Source organism: Cherax quadricarinatus, chromosome 48 (assembly GCF_038502225.1).
Source record: "Cherax quadricarinatus isolate ZL_2023a chromosome 48, ASM3850222v1, whole genome shotgun sequence".
Classification (NCBI taxonomy): Eukaryota; Metazoa; Arthropoda; class Malacostraca; order Decapoda; family Parastacidae; genus Cherax; species Cherax quadricarinatus.
This window is the reverse complement of record NC_091339.1, coordinates 17,353,749-17,370,556: the sequence shown is the minus strand read 5'-3', so window position 1 is coordinate 17,370,556 and position 16,808 is coordinate 17,353,749. Positions and strand designations below refer to the sequence as shown.

Sequence of the window (16,808 nt, the reverse complement as noted above, 5' to 3'; positions counted from 1 at the left end):
ATATATATATATATATATATATATATATATATATATATATATATATATATATATATATATATATATATATATATATATATATATATATATATATATATATATATATATATATATATATATATATATATATATATATATATATATTTCGTTTATTTTTCGAAAATCAATAGTAAATTCAATCATATAAACTGTGGTATCATCTCCAACTTTCATGGAGTTGATACTGATTGATTCCTTTACTGATAATTATAACAAAGTTTCCTCCTAAGTGGATTGTTTCTTACGTGATTGTTAAGCAACAGTAGAGTTATTAACCCTAGTGGATGTCTGTTATGTGCAGAAGGTAGAAGTTTGCTCTCACATATATTGGGATTGTTCTCCCTGTTAGAGTTGAGTCCTTTTAGAGTAGATGATATGAAGTCAAAGTTGAGTAGTATTCAAGTTGATTCAAATATATATTATGAATGATTTCTTAGATCACAGTTTATTTTTTAGTCATTTATGTACTACAGTGACCCTCGGGAGCCGCGAAGTGTTCATTTTTTTAATCGTTGTTTTAAAAATGACCAAAAACTTGAGAGATATTTCGAACTCTCGTTCGTATTTCACAGATAAACCGCACTTTCCAAACGGAACTTAGAACGACATTTAGGTCCCTCCTGAATCATTGGTCGAAACGTTACCTCAAGTTCCGTCTCCAGAGAGTGTGTTTTGTGTAAATTGTTCCTATTATTTTTCTAAAAAAATACTCATATTAATTTCGAAACTCGGTCGTATAAATTAAAAAAAAAGGATTTAATAGTTATAATTTACTAAAACTCATAATTGCTTGTACTAGTTATTAAGTGATGTTAAAAGGGCTGACGAAAGTTGAATATGAACCTTAAATTTGCAGCTCCTAAGGGTTAAAATTGTCTGCTGCGAGGATGGAACGAAACTTGAGACATTATTATTATTATTATTATTATTATTATTATTATTATTATTATTATTATTATTATTACTATTATTATTATTATTATTATCAATTTTCTTCTTGTCTCATCTGGTTTTCGATTTGTAAATATACTCAGAAGTTTCTTTCCATTATCGTTGTAGAGAACTTTGTATACACACTCTGTATATACACACTATACACACTCTCCATATACAGTCTACATACACACTATATAAACACTGTATACACACTGTATGCACACGCGCACTAATATTTACATGCACGCACTGCACAAAGCACAATCTGTGTACACATATGTATACTATACATACAAACACACCCTATATATGTATACACAGACACTTCGTAAATACACATACTCTTTACTCACTCATTTTGTATACACACATATAAACAAATACACCTACTTTCCAAATGCACTTCTTTACTGAATAATGTTCATAGCAATAAAGTGTATTATTTTCAGATTTCTTTAATTAAAGTGTCTTTGCAAATATGTTTTTCACTCAGAAGAATGTATATGTATTTGTTGCTTTATTTTACTACAAATTTGGATTCTCTGCACGCAGTCTTTGTCTCACAAGCACCTCTTTATTGACACAGTGTACTTCTCTGACACAAGCATCCAAACACACACACACACGTACATACATACATACACACACATGCTCATACATATACATACACATATATACATGCACACACAAATACATACATATACATATATACATACACACATACACACGCAGAACACATACATATACTCAAGCAGAACACACACATACTTACGCAGAACACACACACACACACACACACACACACACACACACACACACACACACACACACACACACACAAACACAATCACTCACCATTATGTTTTAGTTTGTCACTTCCTGGTATGGTCGACATTCTAACACATTCAATGCTCTCTCTTGCGCCGTCTTCCGCTTTCTCCTGCCCCCCCAAGTAAGTGTACAAAGACGAGGAGTTCCCATTCCCTCTTCCCTTCCCCCTACCCCTCCCATCAAGCCCCTCTCCCCTTATCCTCTCATCCCCCCCCCTCCATTTCCCCTCCGCTCTCCCCTTCCCTTCCATCCTTGAGGGTCTCCCAAGCATCTGTGGGATGAGAGAAGCGAGAAAGTCTGCTTAAAAGTGTATTGTTTCCAGGTTCAAACAATATACGTATATATATATATATATATATATATATATATATATATATATATATATATATATATATATATATATATATATATACTAAGAACTCTTAAAAGATATGATATAAATCTTATGTTAATTAATCAATAATTTAGCTATGATAGCAGCCAAATTTGAGTCAGAATAAAAACTGAAAATTATCTACTGAATTACTGGAGAAGAGGAATTATCCCTGAAGAATATTTATAATTAATAATTCAACTTTGTAAACTTTCATGTTAAATATTATCTTAGTAACAATTACGAAATTAGTAAATATAATAATTATAACAAAAATCAGTTACAGTGAAGACAAAAGTATTGACAATGTTTTTACTAAACATTAGCAAATTTCCATTAATATCACTAATAAAAATGTTAATGGTAATAATCAAATAATAGCGTTATTTTATATACCTAGGTTAAACAAACTTCTAATAAATTGTAATATATTCAATAAAACAATCGTTACTTAAATAAGTTTTATCTAAATTAAACGATCCGCCCCTAAATAAAACATTATCTTCACCTAAAAAAGTAATCTTCACCTATATAAAAAAATCTTCAGCTATAAGAAGTAATCTTCACCTAAAAACAATCTTTATCTAAAAAAAATAATCACCTAAATAAATAATCTTCACCTAAATAAAAAATCTTCAGCTATAAGAAGTAATCTTCACCTAAAAACAATCTTTACCTAAAAAAATAATCACCTAAATAAATAATCTTCACTTAAATAAAAAAATCTTCAGCTAAAAGAAGTAATCTTCGCCTAAAAAACAATCTTTACCTAAAAAAGTAATCACCAAAATAAATAATCTTCACCTAAAAGGTAATCTTCACCTAAATAAAAAATCTTTACCTAAAAAAAATAATATTCACCTAATAAACGTACTTTTCACCCAAATAAAACATTATCTTCACCTTAATGAAACATAACTTCATTTTTTTTACCTAAATAAAACCTTCGCAGTCCATAAATAAACCATGAACTTTGTCTTTCTGCCAGAACACAAATTTTGGCTATTAGTAAGCTGTGACAAACAAGTTTATGTTAATAGCCGAGCATAGTTCAACCCGCGGTAACACCTACACTGTTTTACACACCCGAAGTGAATTCAGTGCATTACCGTTTTAATTGCTTGGTATATATCTTGGTGTGTGTGTGTGTGTGATTGTGTGTGTGTGATTGTGTGTGTGTGATTGTGTGTGTGTGTGTGTGTGTGTGTAAGTTTCTCCTCTCACACCTCCATACTGATGATAAATCTGTATACATGTTGTAGGAGCGAGAGCATCAGGTACGGCAGTAAACTTAACTGCAGTCATTCACATTGACTCTAAACGTAGAAAAAAAATGTTAAAATACATATATGCATTAATGTATACATGAAATAAAAATAAGTCGTAATGAAGCGCTTAACTACAAATACCGAAAAAAAATTCCTTATTAAAAAGTTAAAAGAACGAAAATACCTTAGCATTTTAATGCATTCACGAACACACACACACACACACACACACACACACACACACACATACACACACTCAAATACATTTGTGGACGCACGAAAACGCTCAGGTATTTCTACTCTACCAGTTTTTCATCCCCGTTCGTGAATACTTTCCCCCCGTTCGTGTATACATGTTTATAAACACACATTAAGATTCGTAGCTACACCAGCATCTCCCAGCACATGTCAACAGATTTATCATTAGTGTGGTGGGACGCAGGTTAGTAAAATTATTGATATTTTGTGCATTTTGACAGCTTCACAATATTTGACGTCTTTCCTGTAGTCTTAGATCTTGACGCCTTTTCGAAGTTTTTGTGGTCTAACTAAGCGCTTGATTTTGTGTTAGATTTTGCTTAGAAGAATGCAATAAATATGTATTTTTTTAGTGTACATATGGTAGATTTTTTGTGTATTTTTTGTGCCTCGGGATAATGTTGTGTTAAAATAATGTACATATGATAGTCTGACTTTTTTTTAAGGCTAATAACTTCGCAAGATAATTTAAAAAGGTCTTTAAAAAAATAATAAATTTTGTTAAGTGGCTTAAAATGTTTCAAGTTAAATGTTAATGTTTAAAGTTAGGGTGAATGTTAGTGTGTCCAGCCGATGGTTGAATGTTTATGTCGCCACTATTAATGTTTATTACGTGTTTCTTGAGTCATTAACAGCCATTACTGACTCATTTTTTCATTATTCACTTTTAATTCAACTCAAAACTGACATAAATGTATTTCAGTGGAAGCTTTACGGAAAGTATATAGAAGTGTGTCACACATTTGTGTCACAATTTGTGTGATATGTGTCACCCTTGTTTTATTGTCACTCTTTTGTCACACTTGTGTCACACATGTGTTACTATTGTGTCACACTTGTGTCATATCTGTATCATATTCATGTCATGTGTCACACTTTTTCACACCTGTCACTCTTGTGTCACTCGTGTGTCACTCGTGTGTCACTCGTGTGTCACTCTTGTGTCACTCTTGTGCCACACTTCTGTCACTTTTGTGTCACTCTTTTGTTACACTTGTGTCACTCTTGAGTCACACTTGTGTCACTCATGTGTCACCCTTGTGTCACTCTTCTGTCACACTTGTCTCACAAGAGTGACACAAGTGTGACACTTGTGTCATGTTTTCAGCCTTTTATTTGGACCAGTGCTCCACAAAATGTTTACTTTCAGTTAATTCTATATACATGACAACCGATGTTTATTTGTTCTGAATCAATGTGTTTATACATACAATACATGTATGTACAGCACCGAAACATACATGTTTCCTGAACACTGTCCCCCTTACCCCCCACCCACCACCACCTCTATCATCTTGAGGCATCTGTGCAGTCCACCTCCACACACATATATACACAGGGGCTATAACTTCACCCCTGCAACCACAATTTGGTGAGCAACACATGTATCCTCCCTCCACCACCAGTACAAGCTTGCGAGACGGCAGATGTGGCAGTTAGTCACAAAGCCGAGGAAATACTCTCCAACAACGGGACACATGTCAGGTGTGTGTGGAGAGAATCGTGGCCTCAATAATAACGGCGCTGCTAGGCCACACAACAGGTGTACTGAGTCACATATGGCCTCAGTAGAGAGCAATGAAACGCCTAAAATAGCTGGTTACTCCACTAGCATTTAATTTTGTTACAATGACGTCCTGGTGGCAATGAAATATTCTGCAAGAAGGTCTTTATCTCAGATCCCAAAAGCAGGTCGTGTACATGCTGCAGGTTAATTCTCAGACCTACTCAGGTAGGTAAATGGAGTATCCAGAAACCTAGAAGCCTGAGGCACAGTTGGTGCATGATGCAACTTGCTTCTGTTTGGCAGCGTTTATGTATCAAGAGAAAAAAATCGTCAGTCTCATCAATTATCGAAATCGTACGTAACTTTCATAGAGTGGATAATTTGATTCATCTTTCCCAGCAGCGTATGAATGGTTGAGATTGACTTAAGAAAAATGTCCATAATAGCAAGAAAGTTTGCGTACATGTTAACTAAAAACACTGAAGGAAGCAGCGCTAATGGGTCAACTAGACGACAAAATCGCTCCCCAGAGATATTACAATAGTTCGTACACTGATGGCGGTCAGTGTCACCAACAATTCTACCAATAATTTCATCGGAAAACCATTATCTGGGCAAAGACTCAAATGCTACATAAAACGACTGTGCTATTGCTGTTAGGGGCTGCTGCGGGTTATAATGGAATGCAATTACGTTACAATTATACATCAAAGAGATGGTTAATCCAGTGCTTGGCAGCTGCAAAGATCCTCTTATCTGAAATAACAACGTTCGCTAAAAGCTGTCTTGCTGGGATGATACCTGAGTAAATTAACCCGTTCTTCTTCGGTGTATCAAGTGCCTTGAAAAGGGACGAGAAAAATCAACCCATTCCCGTTCATAACATCCTCCGCTGTTGCATTGCTAAACTGGCAGTTAGAAGCATTCGCACAAAAGCTGCTAACTTGCTTCAGCCAAACCAACTTGGCTATGGGATCTCTCAAAGCAGTGAAGCAGCGGTTGCTGCAGCAAGGAACTTGCCCATAGATATGACTGTAGTTAAATTAGTCTCAAAAAAGCATTTGATCTGGTTTAAAAGAGATGTTCGCTTTGGGAGCCGTCTGAAAGCATTTTCCTAATCTTTAACTTCATTTCCCATAGTTTCAGAAAAAATTAATCTAAGTGGTTCGGCGAGCGTGAGATCAGATCGTAAGAAGGCGTTCAGCAGGAAAACCGACTCGCCCCATTCCTCTCTCCACACTGAGCATGGAACTCAACATGTGGTACCAGGAGGATGACACTCTGGCATATACAGAAGAAACCCTGATTTCAGAGCTTCGAGATATGAAGTCACGGGGAAGAAATCCTTAGGACTCCTTCTTAATCCTTCCGAATGTGAAATCATCTCTGCCAAACAAGCCAGTCCTTACTGCTGTTAGATTCACCTTACCAGAAGCCTCAGTTATTTTCTTAATTGACAACATTCAACGGGGAGCACCTCTGGGTCCTCAGGTTATTTACACAGTCCTCGAGGAAAAACTAAATGTAGTAGGTTCGCCGGTCTTGTCCAGGCCCGGGTCTTTTCCAGATGGTGACTCGGCGAAACTGAATGACTTGAAGAGGATAAAGCAGAGAATAGGTGATATGGAAGCGATGACCTGAATCTACTCACAAATTATTTAGGCCTGCCCAGAATAACTTGCATTTTTGAAATTTATATTCAGAAAATCACCAAATCTGTCGTTGGAAGACCACCAGTGGGATCAAGCATCACTTCTAATTGGACCGAGGTGTGAGGTTGGGCGTACAAGAGTTCACAAGGCAACACATACCATTACACACATTCTATATCCGTGAATTGCATTCAGCGAACTGGTGAGGAACATAGAGTAGTTCCAAAATGTACTAAAGGTTCTGTAGGAATTCACGACCCAAAGTTTATCACAGGAGCAGCGCAGTGGGATATTCTTGTAGACACTTCCAACAGACCAGCTTCTTCTGAAGGCCCCAGCAGTTTCATTGGGGCATTTCCATTGTGACGAAAATCTACGAAACGATGCTCGATAATGCCTTAATAAAAGACAACGCTAGTCACCTAGCGGTGATGACACCACATGCTGGGAATTTCCTATTGGCTGTCTCAACTTCCTGGGAAGACAGTAAGCTGATAGCATGGCACTGAACTTGTGGGTCTTCAGTGGCCGACACCTACTTCCAGTACGCCAGAGAAAGGGACAGTGCCGCAAGTTTTAGGAAGACACAGAAAATATACGTTTACAGGAACATGGCAGTATGCTACAACTACATTCCAATAGGATTGTAAACCCTGGATTATGGTTTAAGTGCAAAATCAAATACCTAAACGAGTTAAATGATGAACTTGTCAGGAACAACTAAGGCCTGAAAAGAAAACAGTTTTCTTTTTCAGACTCAGTGTTGTGATCCAGAGTGCAAATGCTACATCCAGGACACCCGACCTCCGGGGAACCGGATGACGTGAACGAAATATAGGATTTACAATGTCACATATGTTATTTTCATTCTCAACGTATCATCTAACATTATATATATATATATATATATATATATATATATATATATATATATATATATATATATATATATATATATATATATATATATATATATATTACATTCATCCTTTTTCAGTTGTCCTCTTTCCCTTCTACTTGTCCCACTTCAGCTGCTTCCACTCCACCCGCTCATACTCACTGTACTCTTCTCGGGGTAGGTCACCCTCCAGACGGGGGTCTTCCTTGAGCGAGCAGGCCGAGAACGAGGTGTACCAACTCTCCCGCTCCTATCCCCACTCGCTGCCCCAGTCGAGGCGTTCCTCAGTAGCGTACCAGTCGTCCTCCAGTCCAGAGTTCAAGGGTGAGTATCTTCATCTCTGTTACTTTCAAGGGAGACCAGGAGGCTGAGTATATGGTCTCTTGTTTTCAAGTCATACTCCTGCCCTAAAAGGTGAACGATTCGTCCTCTGTTTTTGTATCACCATTCAAGGTTAACCTCAGGGAATTCCTGCTCAATAGCTGAAGTCAAGGGTGAGTTTAAGTACCTGATTTCACTTTCTAAATTTAAGACCTCCGAAGTTCCCTCTTTGGCTAGTGTTAGTAATAACCCACCGGACAACAACATCGCTCCTGTCTCTGAAGTTACGGGAATTTTACCTCTCCAGCCTCTAGAACTCAAGTCATTCTTAATCATATTACCTGTGCGTATTTAGCGCATTTCTAAAGTATCCTCTTCAGAGGGAAGAAGATTTTCTTGTGCAAAATCTGGCTAAATATTTTTATTTCGCTCTTACTGGAAATTATTTTTCCTTTGAACATAAGCTGAGGTATGAGTGAAGAAAGAGGACAACAGCATTTCGCTCTGTGTAGAGCTTCATCTGGCTCTACACAGAGCGTAAGGTTATCTCATTAAAAGCTTGTACAGGAATACGTTTCATAGAGCGGTTAACAGTTGCCGAAAAAGTTCAGTGCTATGCAAAACCGCGCTGTTTAAAACATTGTAATATGTTAATTACATAAGCATTACATAAGTACAGTAAAAGTACTCATATGTAATAAAAAAAAGTGCAGTTCACTACCGCACTTCTGTTAAAAAAAATAATTGTTAAAAACTTCAAAATTATAAACCGTGCTATAGCAAAACCCGCGCTATTCAAAACCGCATTTTATAAGGTATTACAAAAAAATAGGTGAGTACAAATAGGAAGCGCGTCTATCTGGGGCTCAATAGACGGAGGATCAAGCCTCCAACACGTTTTGCGCTGAATGACCCACATTGGTTTAGCACTTAACATCAATTAAAACATTAAACAAAGTATGACTGTAGTGAACCTGTGTTTTTCTATACTAATGGTGGCAGTACGCCATTTTGATCCAAACTTTTGCGTGTTGTTTACATCCCACAAAGCGATGCTTCTTTACATTCCATTAACATCTTTGAGTCTTACGGGTCATCAGCTTTTAATTTAATGCTGCAGTTCAACGTAATAACAATTTCAAAAGCTTTCTGTCTGAGCCGCAATACTTTCGGTAGTCAAGTTTCAAATCCTAAGTCTCAAATCCCAAATCTCAAGTTCTAGGTGAGAAATGCTGTGTCAAGTTTTAGATGCCAGAGCTGAAAACTTGAGTGTCAAGTATTAGGAGATAAATCTTAGAAACCTACTACCAAGTCTCAAGTCTTAAGTGTCAAGTCTGGAAGCTATAAAGTGCACTTAGCTCCAGTTACAATTACCTCAGGTACCACCTTGTAATTTACAGTTTCACAGGTAAGTCTTGTGTTGCTTTTTGTGGCCTAAAAGGCTTTACTTGTCGTAAATCTGATATAATCACTTCAAAAACCTGGTGAACTTTAACTAAGATGCTTGTTTGTTTCTTGTGTGATCTGATTGTCAATAGAGTTAAGGAAGGACAATCATTTTTTTTGGCTGCCATTACTGACGATTTTTTCTTCTAGTGTTACATAAAGGCAATTAATGTTGAACTGTGATAGATTGTCATGTTGTTTCGTGTGTATGAATTAAAGTACTCATGTCTAATTCACGTCTTCCACTAAAACTGTGCTAAATGTCCCTAATGGGGCTTCAGCATAAGGCCCCATTGTACCTAAGTCTTGATTATGTCATTACGTCCTAATTATGTCCTAATTATGTCTATAAATGTCCGTGTCGGAGCTTTAGTATGGCGATACCTTCAGTGTCACTGTATGTAAACAGAGCAAGTCACATGTTATCTTCATCCTGTCTGCCTCTTGTGCTCTACCAATCTTTGGCTCTCTCTGAGATGACAGTCTCTGCTTGTCTGAGTCTGTCTGTCTCCGTCTCTAGCTGTCTGTCTGCCTCTGTCTCCGTCCCCTATCTGTATGTCTCTCCCTATTCCTTTCTCTGTAGCTATGTTCTAAGTCCTTACAGTATCTAAATGCACACACACACACACACACACACACACACACACACACACACACACACACACACACACACACACACACACACACACACACACACACACACACACACACACACTTCCCCGCAACTCATCTACACTTCTACACCTCCCTCCCTCCTCCCTGTACACATTCACTGGCCGTGTAAGCATGTGCTAATGTGTGCTGCTACTGTGTACGTCAGCTGAGGACTTGGAGGCGAGGCTGTGTGTATCGATGAGTCCTCTCGAGCGTCGTCGAAGTACCAGTTTTAGGTCTTCGACGAGAAGTGAGTTCCTGAGCAGCGGCGAGGAGTACCCGAGGCAGCGCCGCGCCTCCCACAGTGCAGCACTCATCAGGTCACACTCCCTCAAGACCAACAACCAGGTCGAGCAGCGGGTCAAGCCAGGTCAGATGCCCGTCTTGGGCAGCCTCTCTTACCAGTTCACGCAGGGTATGTAGTTACATAAATGATGGAAAAACAGGTTGGGGGGGATGGGGACTCCTCTGATGTCCATAATTTAAGGCATGATCTCTTATTTATACGTCAGAGAAACTAGTGTATAGGATCTTTGACTATTTTTTTTTTTTGGCACGGTACTTGGATGTTATACATATGTATTAGTCTGCCGTGTTCTTTGACATGAACGTATTCGTCTAGTTCATCACAGTATACTGAGTCACAACTAAACCACAAATTGGAAATGATCCGCGACTTGATAAGCGAGATGTCCTCCAAATAATGGCTTGTTTTGCGTAGCTGTGTCTCCGTTACCCCGTCCACCCAGTCCAGGGATGGACTCAAACGTTGCGCGATTATCACATTTCCAATTTGGCAGTTAGTTATTTCAGCCACGGTACTGTGACATTTATTTTCATAGCAATTGTAAAATAATTTCGTAATGTCTTAGGCTGGTGTTAAATATCTTTAGTTACTGACGCACTTTAACAAGGACGCTTTAACCACTCTTTAACTTTTCAGAATTGATGCGTCACATATTATGATAAATTAGATATATGTGTAATATTTGAATATCTTTACTGAGGAAACGCTTTGCCACACAGTGGCTTCATCAGTCCATACAAAGGAGAATGGTGAAGAACAAGAGGAGTTTGAGGTATTCAGTCCCTCAACACCGTGTTCTTTTCAAGACTGATGGACTGATTACATCGACTGAAGGTTGAGGGACTGATTACCTCAAACTCCTCCTGTTCTTCACCTTTGTGTTGACTGATGAAGCCACTGTGTGGCGAAACGTTTCCTCAATAAAGATTCCCATATATTGCACAAGTGTCTCAATCTTCAATATGTCGGTTTTTTAAACCATTTATCACATCTCTGTCTGTGTTTCTGTTTCTAATTATTAAAGAAGATAATTTTGACAGGAGGAATTATTTTTTCAAAACTGATTTACTCTTCCATAACTTCAATATTCACAATTTATTAATCATATTTTTTTGACACCCGAGATCTGAACATTTAATATGAGTCTGCATTATTAATTATAATTTTGATCTTGGATACAATATATTATAATTTATCATTTGTCGTTTCCATATTTATTATTCAATAAATAAATTTGATTTCTTACCTATTATTCCTCTTCTCATTACGCAATTATTAATGTAATTTAATACCAGCTTTGTTTTAGTCACGGGGTATATACACAGAGAAGTGTATATACAGGGTATATACACAGAGAGGTGTATATACCCTGTGACTAAATGATATCCCAGCGAAGGTGCGCTCTGTGAGCGCATTTTCTTGGACCTCCTCCTCTTTTCTGCAATATTGCAAGCTCCTGATGATATGTTGATCGCAACACGAAAGGCCTAGAGCAATCATTCAGCTCCCCACTTGCTTGTTTTGCATCGGCAGACATATTGCTCTCAACGTATATATGCTGAGAGTTCCTTTAAATCCCTTGATTTGTGATTAATGTTACGTAGCCTCGATGAGTCTAGCGCAGTCGATAGGATTTGAATCTGACTAACCAGTTATTTTTACCCGTGTCAGATGGTATTTAACTACACCCAAATACACTGTTGGGCTGTAGTGGTAACAGGTGGGTACAGACAGTACAGGAGACACAGACTGATGGAATCAGACTGGTTACGCAGGAAGAGGTGGAAGGGTAAGAGACAGTCGCACAGACAATCACCAGATAGCGTGCAAGTGAAGACATAATCACAGACAGACATAAACTCAATCAAAAGCACAGATACAGACATAATCACACACACGCAGAGACGTGTACAGTTGTAATCGCAGACAAAGACTGAAGAGTACAGACAAACACACTCATGCATACAGACAGACACACAGACACACACACACACTACTCTCCTTTATCCAAGATTCTCATCTCTCTCTCCTGACCTGGATGTTTATTTTCAGGTACTCCCAGCAGCTCTCGACCTGATGACGACGGTAGGACTTGGAGGTGAGGCTCAGGTCCAGGTCACAGCCCCTAGGGGGGGAAAGGGTTAGAAGAAAAGGGTTCAGAGAAAATGTTAAGGGCCTTTTCAGCAGAAATATTATAATGTATGTAAGAGGAAGCGCTAAACCCGTGAAGGCTAAACAGCGGCTGTGGGAATGGAGGATAATCAATCTTGATTCGAGGAAGGTGAGGGTGGCTCTCATTCCCAGCATCAAGAGCCCTTGATAACATCAAGATGCACTTTCTTGAAAGAGGTAGTAATGAATGGGAGTACACAGGAGTACATGGGATAGATAGATAGCAGAGTACTTTAGAGTCCACATCGAGGTTATCTGCTGAAAAGGATCACGTTTTATTCGGAATTAAATGGAAAGAAAGTCATCATGAATGGGTAGTAAAACTCACCTTAATATTATCTGGAAACAACTGAGTGAATTAGAAGAGGACGAATTAGAAGAGGGCGAATTAGAAGAGGGCGAATTAGAAGAGGGCGAATTAGAAGAGGGCGAATTAGAAGAGGGCGAATTAGAAGAGGGCGAATTAGAAGAGGGCGAATTAGAAGAGGGCGAATTAGAAGAGGGCGAATTAGAAGAGGGCGAATTAGAAGAGGGCGAATTAGAAGACGGCGAATTAGAAGAGGACGAATTAGAAGAGGGCGAATTAGAAGAGGGCGAATTAGAAGAGGGCGAATTAGAAGAGGGCTAATTAGAAGAGGACGAATTAGAAGAGGGCGAATTAGAAGAGGGCGAATTAGAAGAGGGCGAATTAGAAGAGGGCGAATTAGAAGAGGGCGAATTAGAAGAGGGCGAATTAGAAGAGGGCGAATTAGAAGAGGGCGAATTAGAAGACGGCGAATTAGAAGAGGGCGAATTAGAAGAGGGCGAATTAGAAGAGGGCGAATTAGAAGAGGGCGAATTAGAAGAGGGCGAATTAGAAGAGGGCGAATTAGAAGAGGGCGAATTAGAAGAGGGCGAATTAGAAGAGGGCGAATTAGAAGAGGGCGAATTAGAAGAGGGCGAATTAGAAGAGGGCGAATTAGAAGAGGGCGAATTAGAAGAGGGCGAATTAGAAGAGGGCGAATTAGAAGAGGGCGAATTAGAAGAGGGCGAATTAGAAGAGGGCGAATTAGAAGAGGGCGAATTAGAAGAGGGCGAATTAGAAGAGGGCGAATTAGAAGAGGGCGAATTAGAAGAGGGCGAATTAGAAGAGGGCGAATTAGAAGACGGCGAATTAGAAGACGGCGAATTAGAAGAGGGCGAATTAGAAGAGGGCGAATTAGAAGAGGGCGAATTAGAAGAGGGCGAATTAGAAGAGGGCGAATTAGAAGAGGGCGAATTAGAAGAGGGCGAATTAGAAGAGGGCGAATTAGAAGAGGGCGAATTAGAAGAGGGCGAATTAGAAGAGGGCGAATTAGAAGAGGGCGAATTAGAAGAGGGCGAATTAGAAGAGGGCGAATTAGAAGAGGGCGAATTAGAAGAGGGCGAATAAGAAGAGGGCGAATTAGAAGAGGGCGAATTAGAAGAGGGCGAATTAGAAGAGGGCGAATTAGAAGAAGGGCGAATTAGAAGAGGGCGAATTAGAAGAGGGCGAATTAGAAGAGGGCGAATTAGAAGAGGGCGAATTAGAAGAGGGCGAATTAGAAGAGGGCGAATTAGAAGAGGGCGAATTAGAAGAGGGCGAATTAGAAGAGGGCGAATTAGAAGAGGGCGAATTAGAAGAGGGCGAATTAGAAGAGGGCGAATTAGAAGAGGGCGAATTAGAAGACGGCGAATTAGAAGAGGGCGAATTAGAAGAGGGCGAATTAGAAGAGGGCGAATTAGAAGAGGGCGAATTAGAAGAGGGCGAATTAGAAGAGGGCGAATTAGAAGAGGGCGAATTAGAAGAGGGCGAATTAGAAGAGGGCGAATTAGAAGAGGGCGAATTAGAAGAGGGCGAATTAGAAGAGGGCGAATTAGAAGAGGGCGAATTAGAAGAGGGCGAATTAGAAGAGGGCGAATTAGAAGAGGGCGAATTAGAAGAGGGCGAATTAGAAGAGGGCGAATTAGAAGAGGGCGAATTAGAAGAGGGCGAATTAGAAGAGGGCGAATTAGAAGAGGGCGAATTAGAAGAGGGCGAATTAGAAGAGGGCGAATTAGAAGAGGGCGAATTAGAAGAGGGCGAATCAGAAGAGGGCGAATTAGAAGAGGGCGAATTAGAAGAGGGCGAATTAGAAGGGCGAATTAGAAGAGGGCGAATTAGAAGAGGGCGAATTAGAAGAGAATTAGAAGAGGGCGAATTAGAAGACGAATTAGAAGAGGGCGAATTAGAAGATGGCGAATTAGAAGAGGGCGAATTAGAAGAGGGCGAATTAGAAGAGGGCGAATTAGAATAGGGCGAATTAGAAGAGGGCGAATCAGAAGAGGGCGAATTAGAAGAGGGCGAATTAGAAGAGGGCGAATTAGAAGAGGGCGAATTAGAAGAGGGCGAATTAGAAGAGGGCGAATTAGAAGAGGGCGAATTAGAAGAGGGCGAATTAGAAGAGGGCGAATTAGAAGAGGGCGAATTAGAAGAGGGCGAATTAGAAGAGGGCGAATCAGAAGAGGGCGAATTAGAAGAGGGCGAATTAGAAGAGGACGAATTAGAAGAGGGCGAATCAGAAGAGGGCGAATTTGAAGAGGGCGAATTAGAAGAGGGCGAATTAGAAGAGGGTGAATTAGAAGAGGGCGAATTAGAAGAGGGCGAATTAGAAGAGGGCGAATTAGAAGAGGGCGAATTAGAAGAGGGCGAATTAGAAGAGGGCGAATCAGAAGAGGGCGAATTAGAAGAGGGCGAATTAGAAGAGGGCGAATCAGAAGAGGGCGAATTAGAAGAGGGCGAATTAGAAGAGGACGAATTAGAAGAGGGCGAATCAGAAGAGGGCGAATTTGAAGAGGGCGAATTAGAAGAGGGCGAATTAGAAGAGGGCGAATTAGAAGAGGGCGAATTAGAAGAGGGCGAATTAGAAGAGGGCGAATTAGAAGAGGACGAATTTGAAGAGGACGAATTAGAAGAGGGCGAATTAGAAGAGGACGAATTTGAAGAGGACGAATTAGAAGAGGGCGAATTAGAAGAGGGCGAATTAGAAGAGGGCGAATTAGAAGAGGGCGAATTAGAAGAGGGCGAATTAGAAGAGGGCGAATTTGAAGAGGGCGAATTAGAAGAGGGCGAATTAGAAGAGGGAGAATTTGAAGAGGGCAAATTAGAAGAGGGCGAATTAGAAGAGGGCGAATTAGAAGAGGGCGAATTAGAAGAACGAATTAGAAGAGGGCGAATTAGAAGAGGGCGAATTAGAAGAGGGCGAATTAGAAGAGGGCGAATTAGAAGAGGGCGAATTTGAAGAGGGCGAATTAGAAGAGGGCGAATTAGAAGAGGGCGAATTAGAAGAGGGCGAATTAGAAGAGGGCGAATTAGAAGAGGGCGAATTAGAAGAGGGCGAATTAGAAGAGGGCGAATTAGAAGAGGACGAATTTGAAGAGGACGAATTAGAAGAGGGCGAATTTGAAGAGGACGAATTAGAAGAGGGCGAATTAGAAGAGGGCGAATTAGAAGAGGGCGAATTAGAAGAGGGCGAATTAGAAGGCGAATTAGAAGAGGGCGAATTAGAAGAGGGCGAATTTGAAGAGGGCGAATTTGAAGAGGGCGAATTAAAAGAGGGCGAATTAGAAGAGGGCGAATTAGAAGAGGGCGAATTAGAAGAGGGCGAATTTGAAGAGGGCGAATTTGAAGAGGGCGAATTAGAAGAGGGCGAATTAGAAAAGAGCGAATTAGAAGAGGGCAAATTAGAAGAGGGCGAATTAGAAGAGGGCGAATCAGAAGAAGGGCGAATCAGAAGAGGGCGAATTTGAAGAGGGCGAATTTGAAGAGGGCGAATTTGAAGAGAGCCAATTTGAAGAGGGCGAATTTGAAGAGGGCGAATTAGAAGAGGGCGAATTAGAAGAGGGCGAATCAGACGAGGGCGAATTTGAAGAGGGCGAATTTGAAGATGACGAATCAGAAGAGGGCGAATTTGAAGAGGGCGAATTAGAGGAGGGCGAATCAGAAGAGGGCGAATTAGAAGAGGGCGAATTAGAAAAGGGCGAATCAGAAGAGGGCGAATTTGAAGATGTTGAATTTAAAGAGGGCCAATTAGAAGAGGGCGAATTTGAAGAGGGTGAATTTGAAGAGGGCGAATTAGAAGTAGAGAACGAATTAGAGGGAGAAATGAG

General features: G+C 39.7%; 1 protein-coding gene across 1 annotated transcript in view; it reads left to right on the top strand.

Moving 5' to 3' along the window:
- LOC128696023 (regulating synaptic membrane exocytosis protein 2) overlaps positions 1-16,808 on the top strand; it is a 56,883-nt gene that overhangs the window by 24,142 nt on the left and 15,933 nt on the right. The window contains exons 9-11 of the mRNA XM_070094923.1: positions 7,944-8,086; positions 10,350-10,553; positions 12,543-12,588. Of these exons, the coding sequence (XP_069951024.1) occupies positions 7,944-8,086; positions 10,350-10,553; positions 12,543-12,588 (393 nt within the window). The remainder of the gene's footprint in view (positions 1-7,943; positions 8,087-10,349; positions 10,554-12,542; positions 12,589-16,808) is intronic.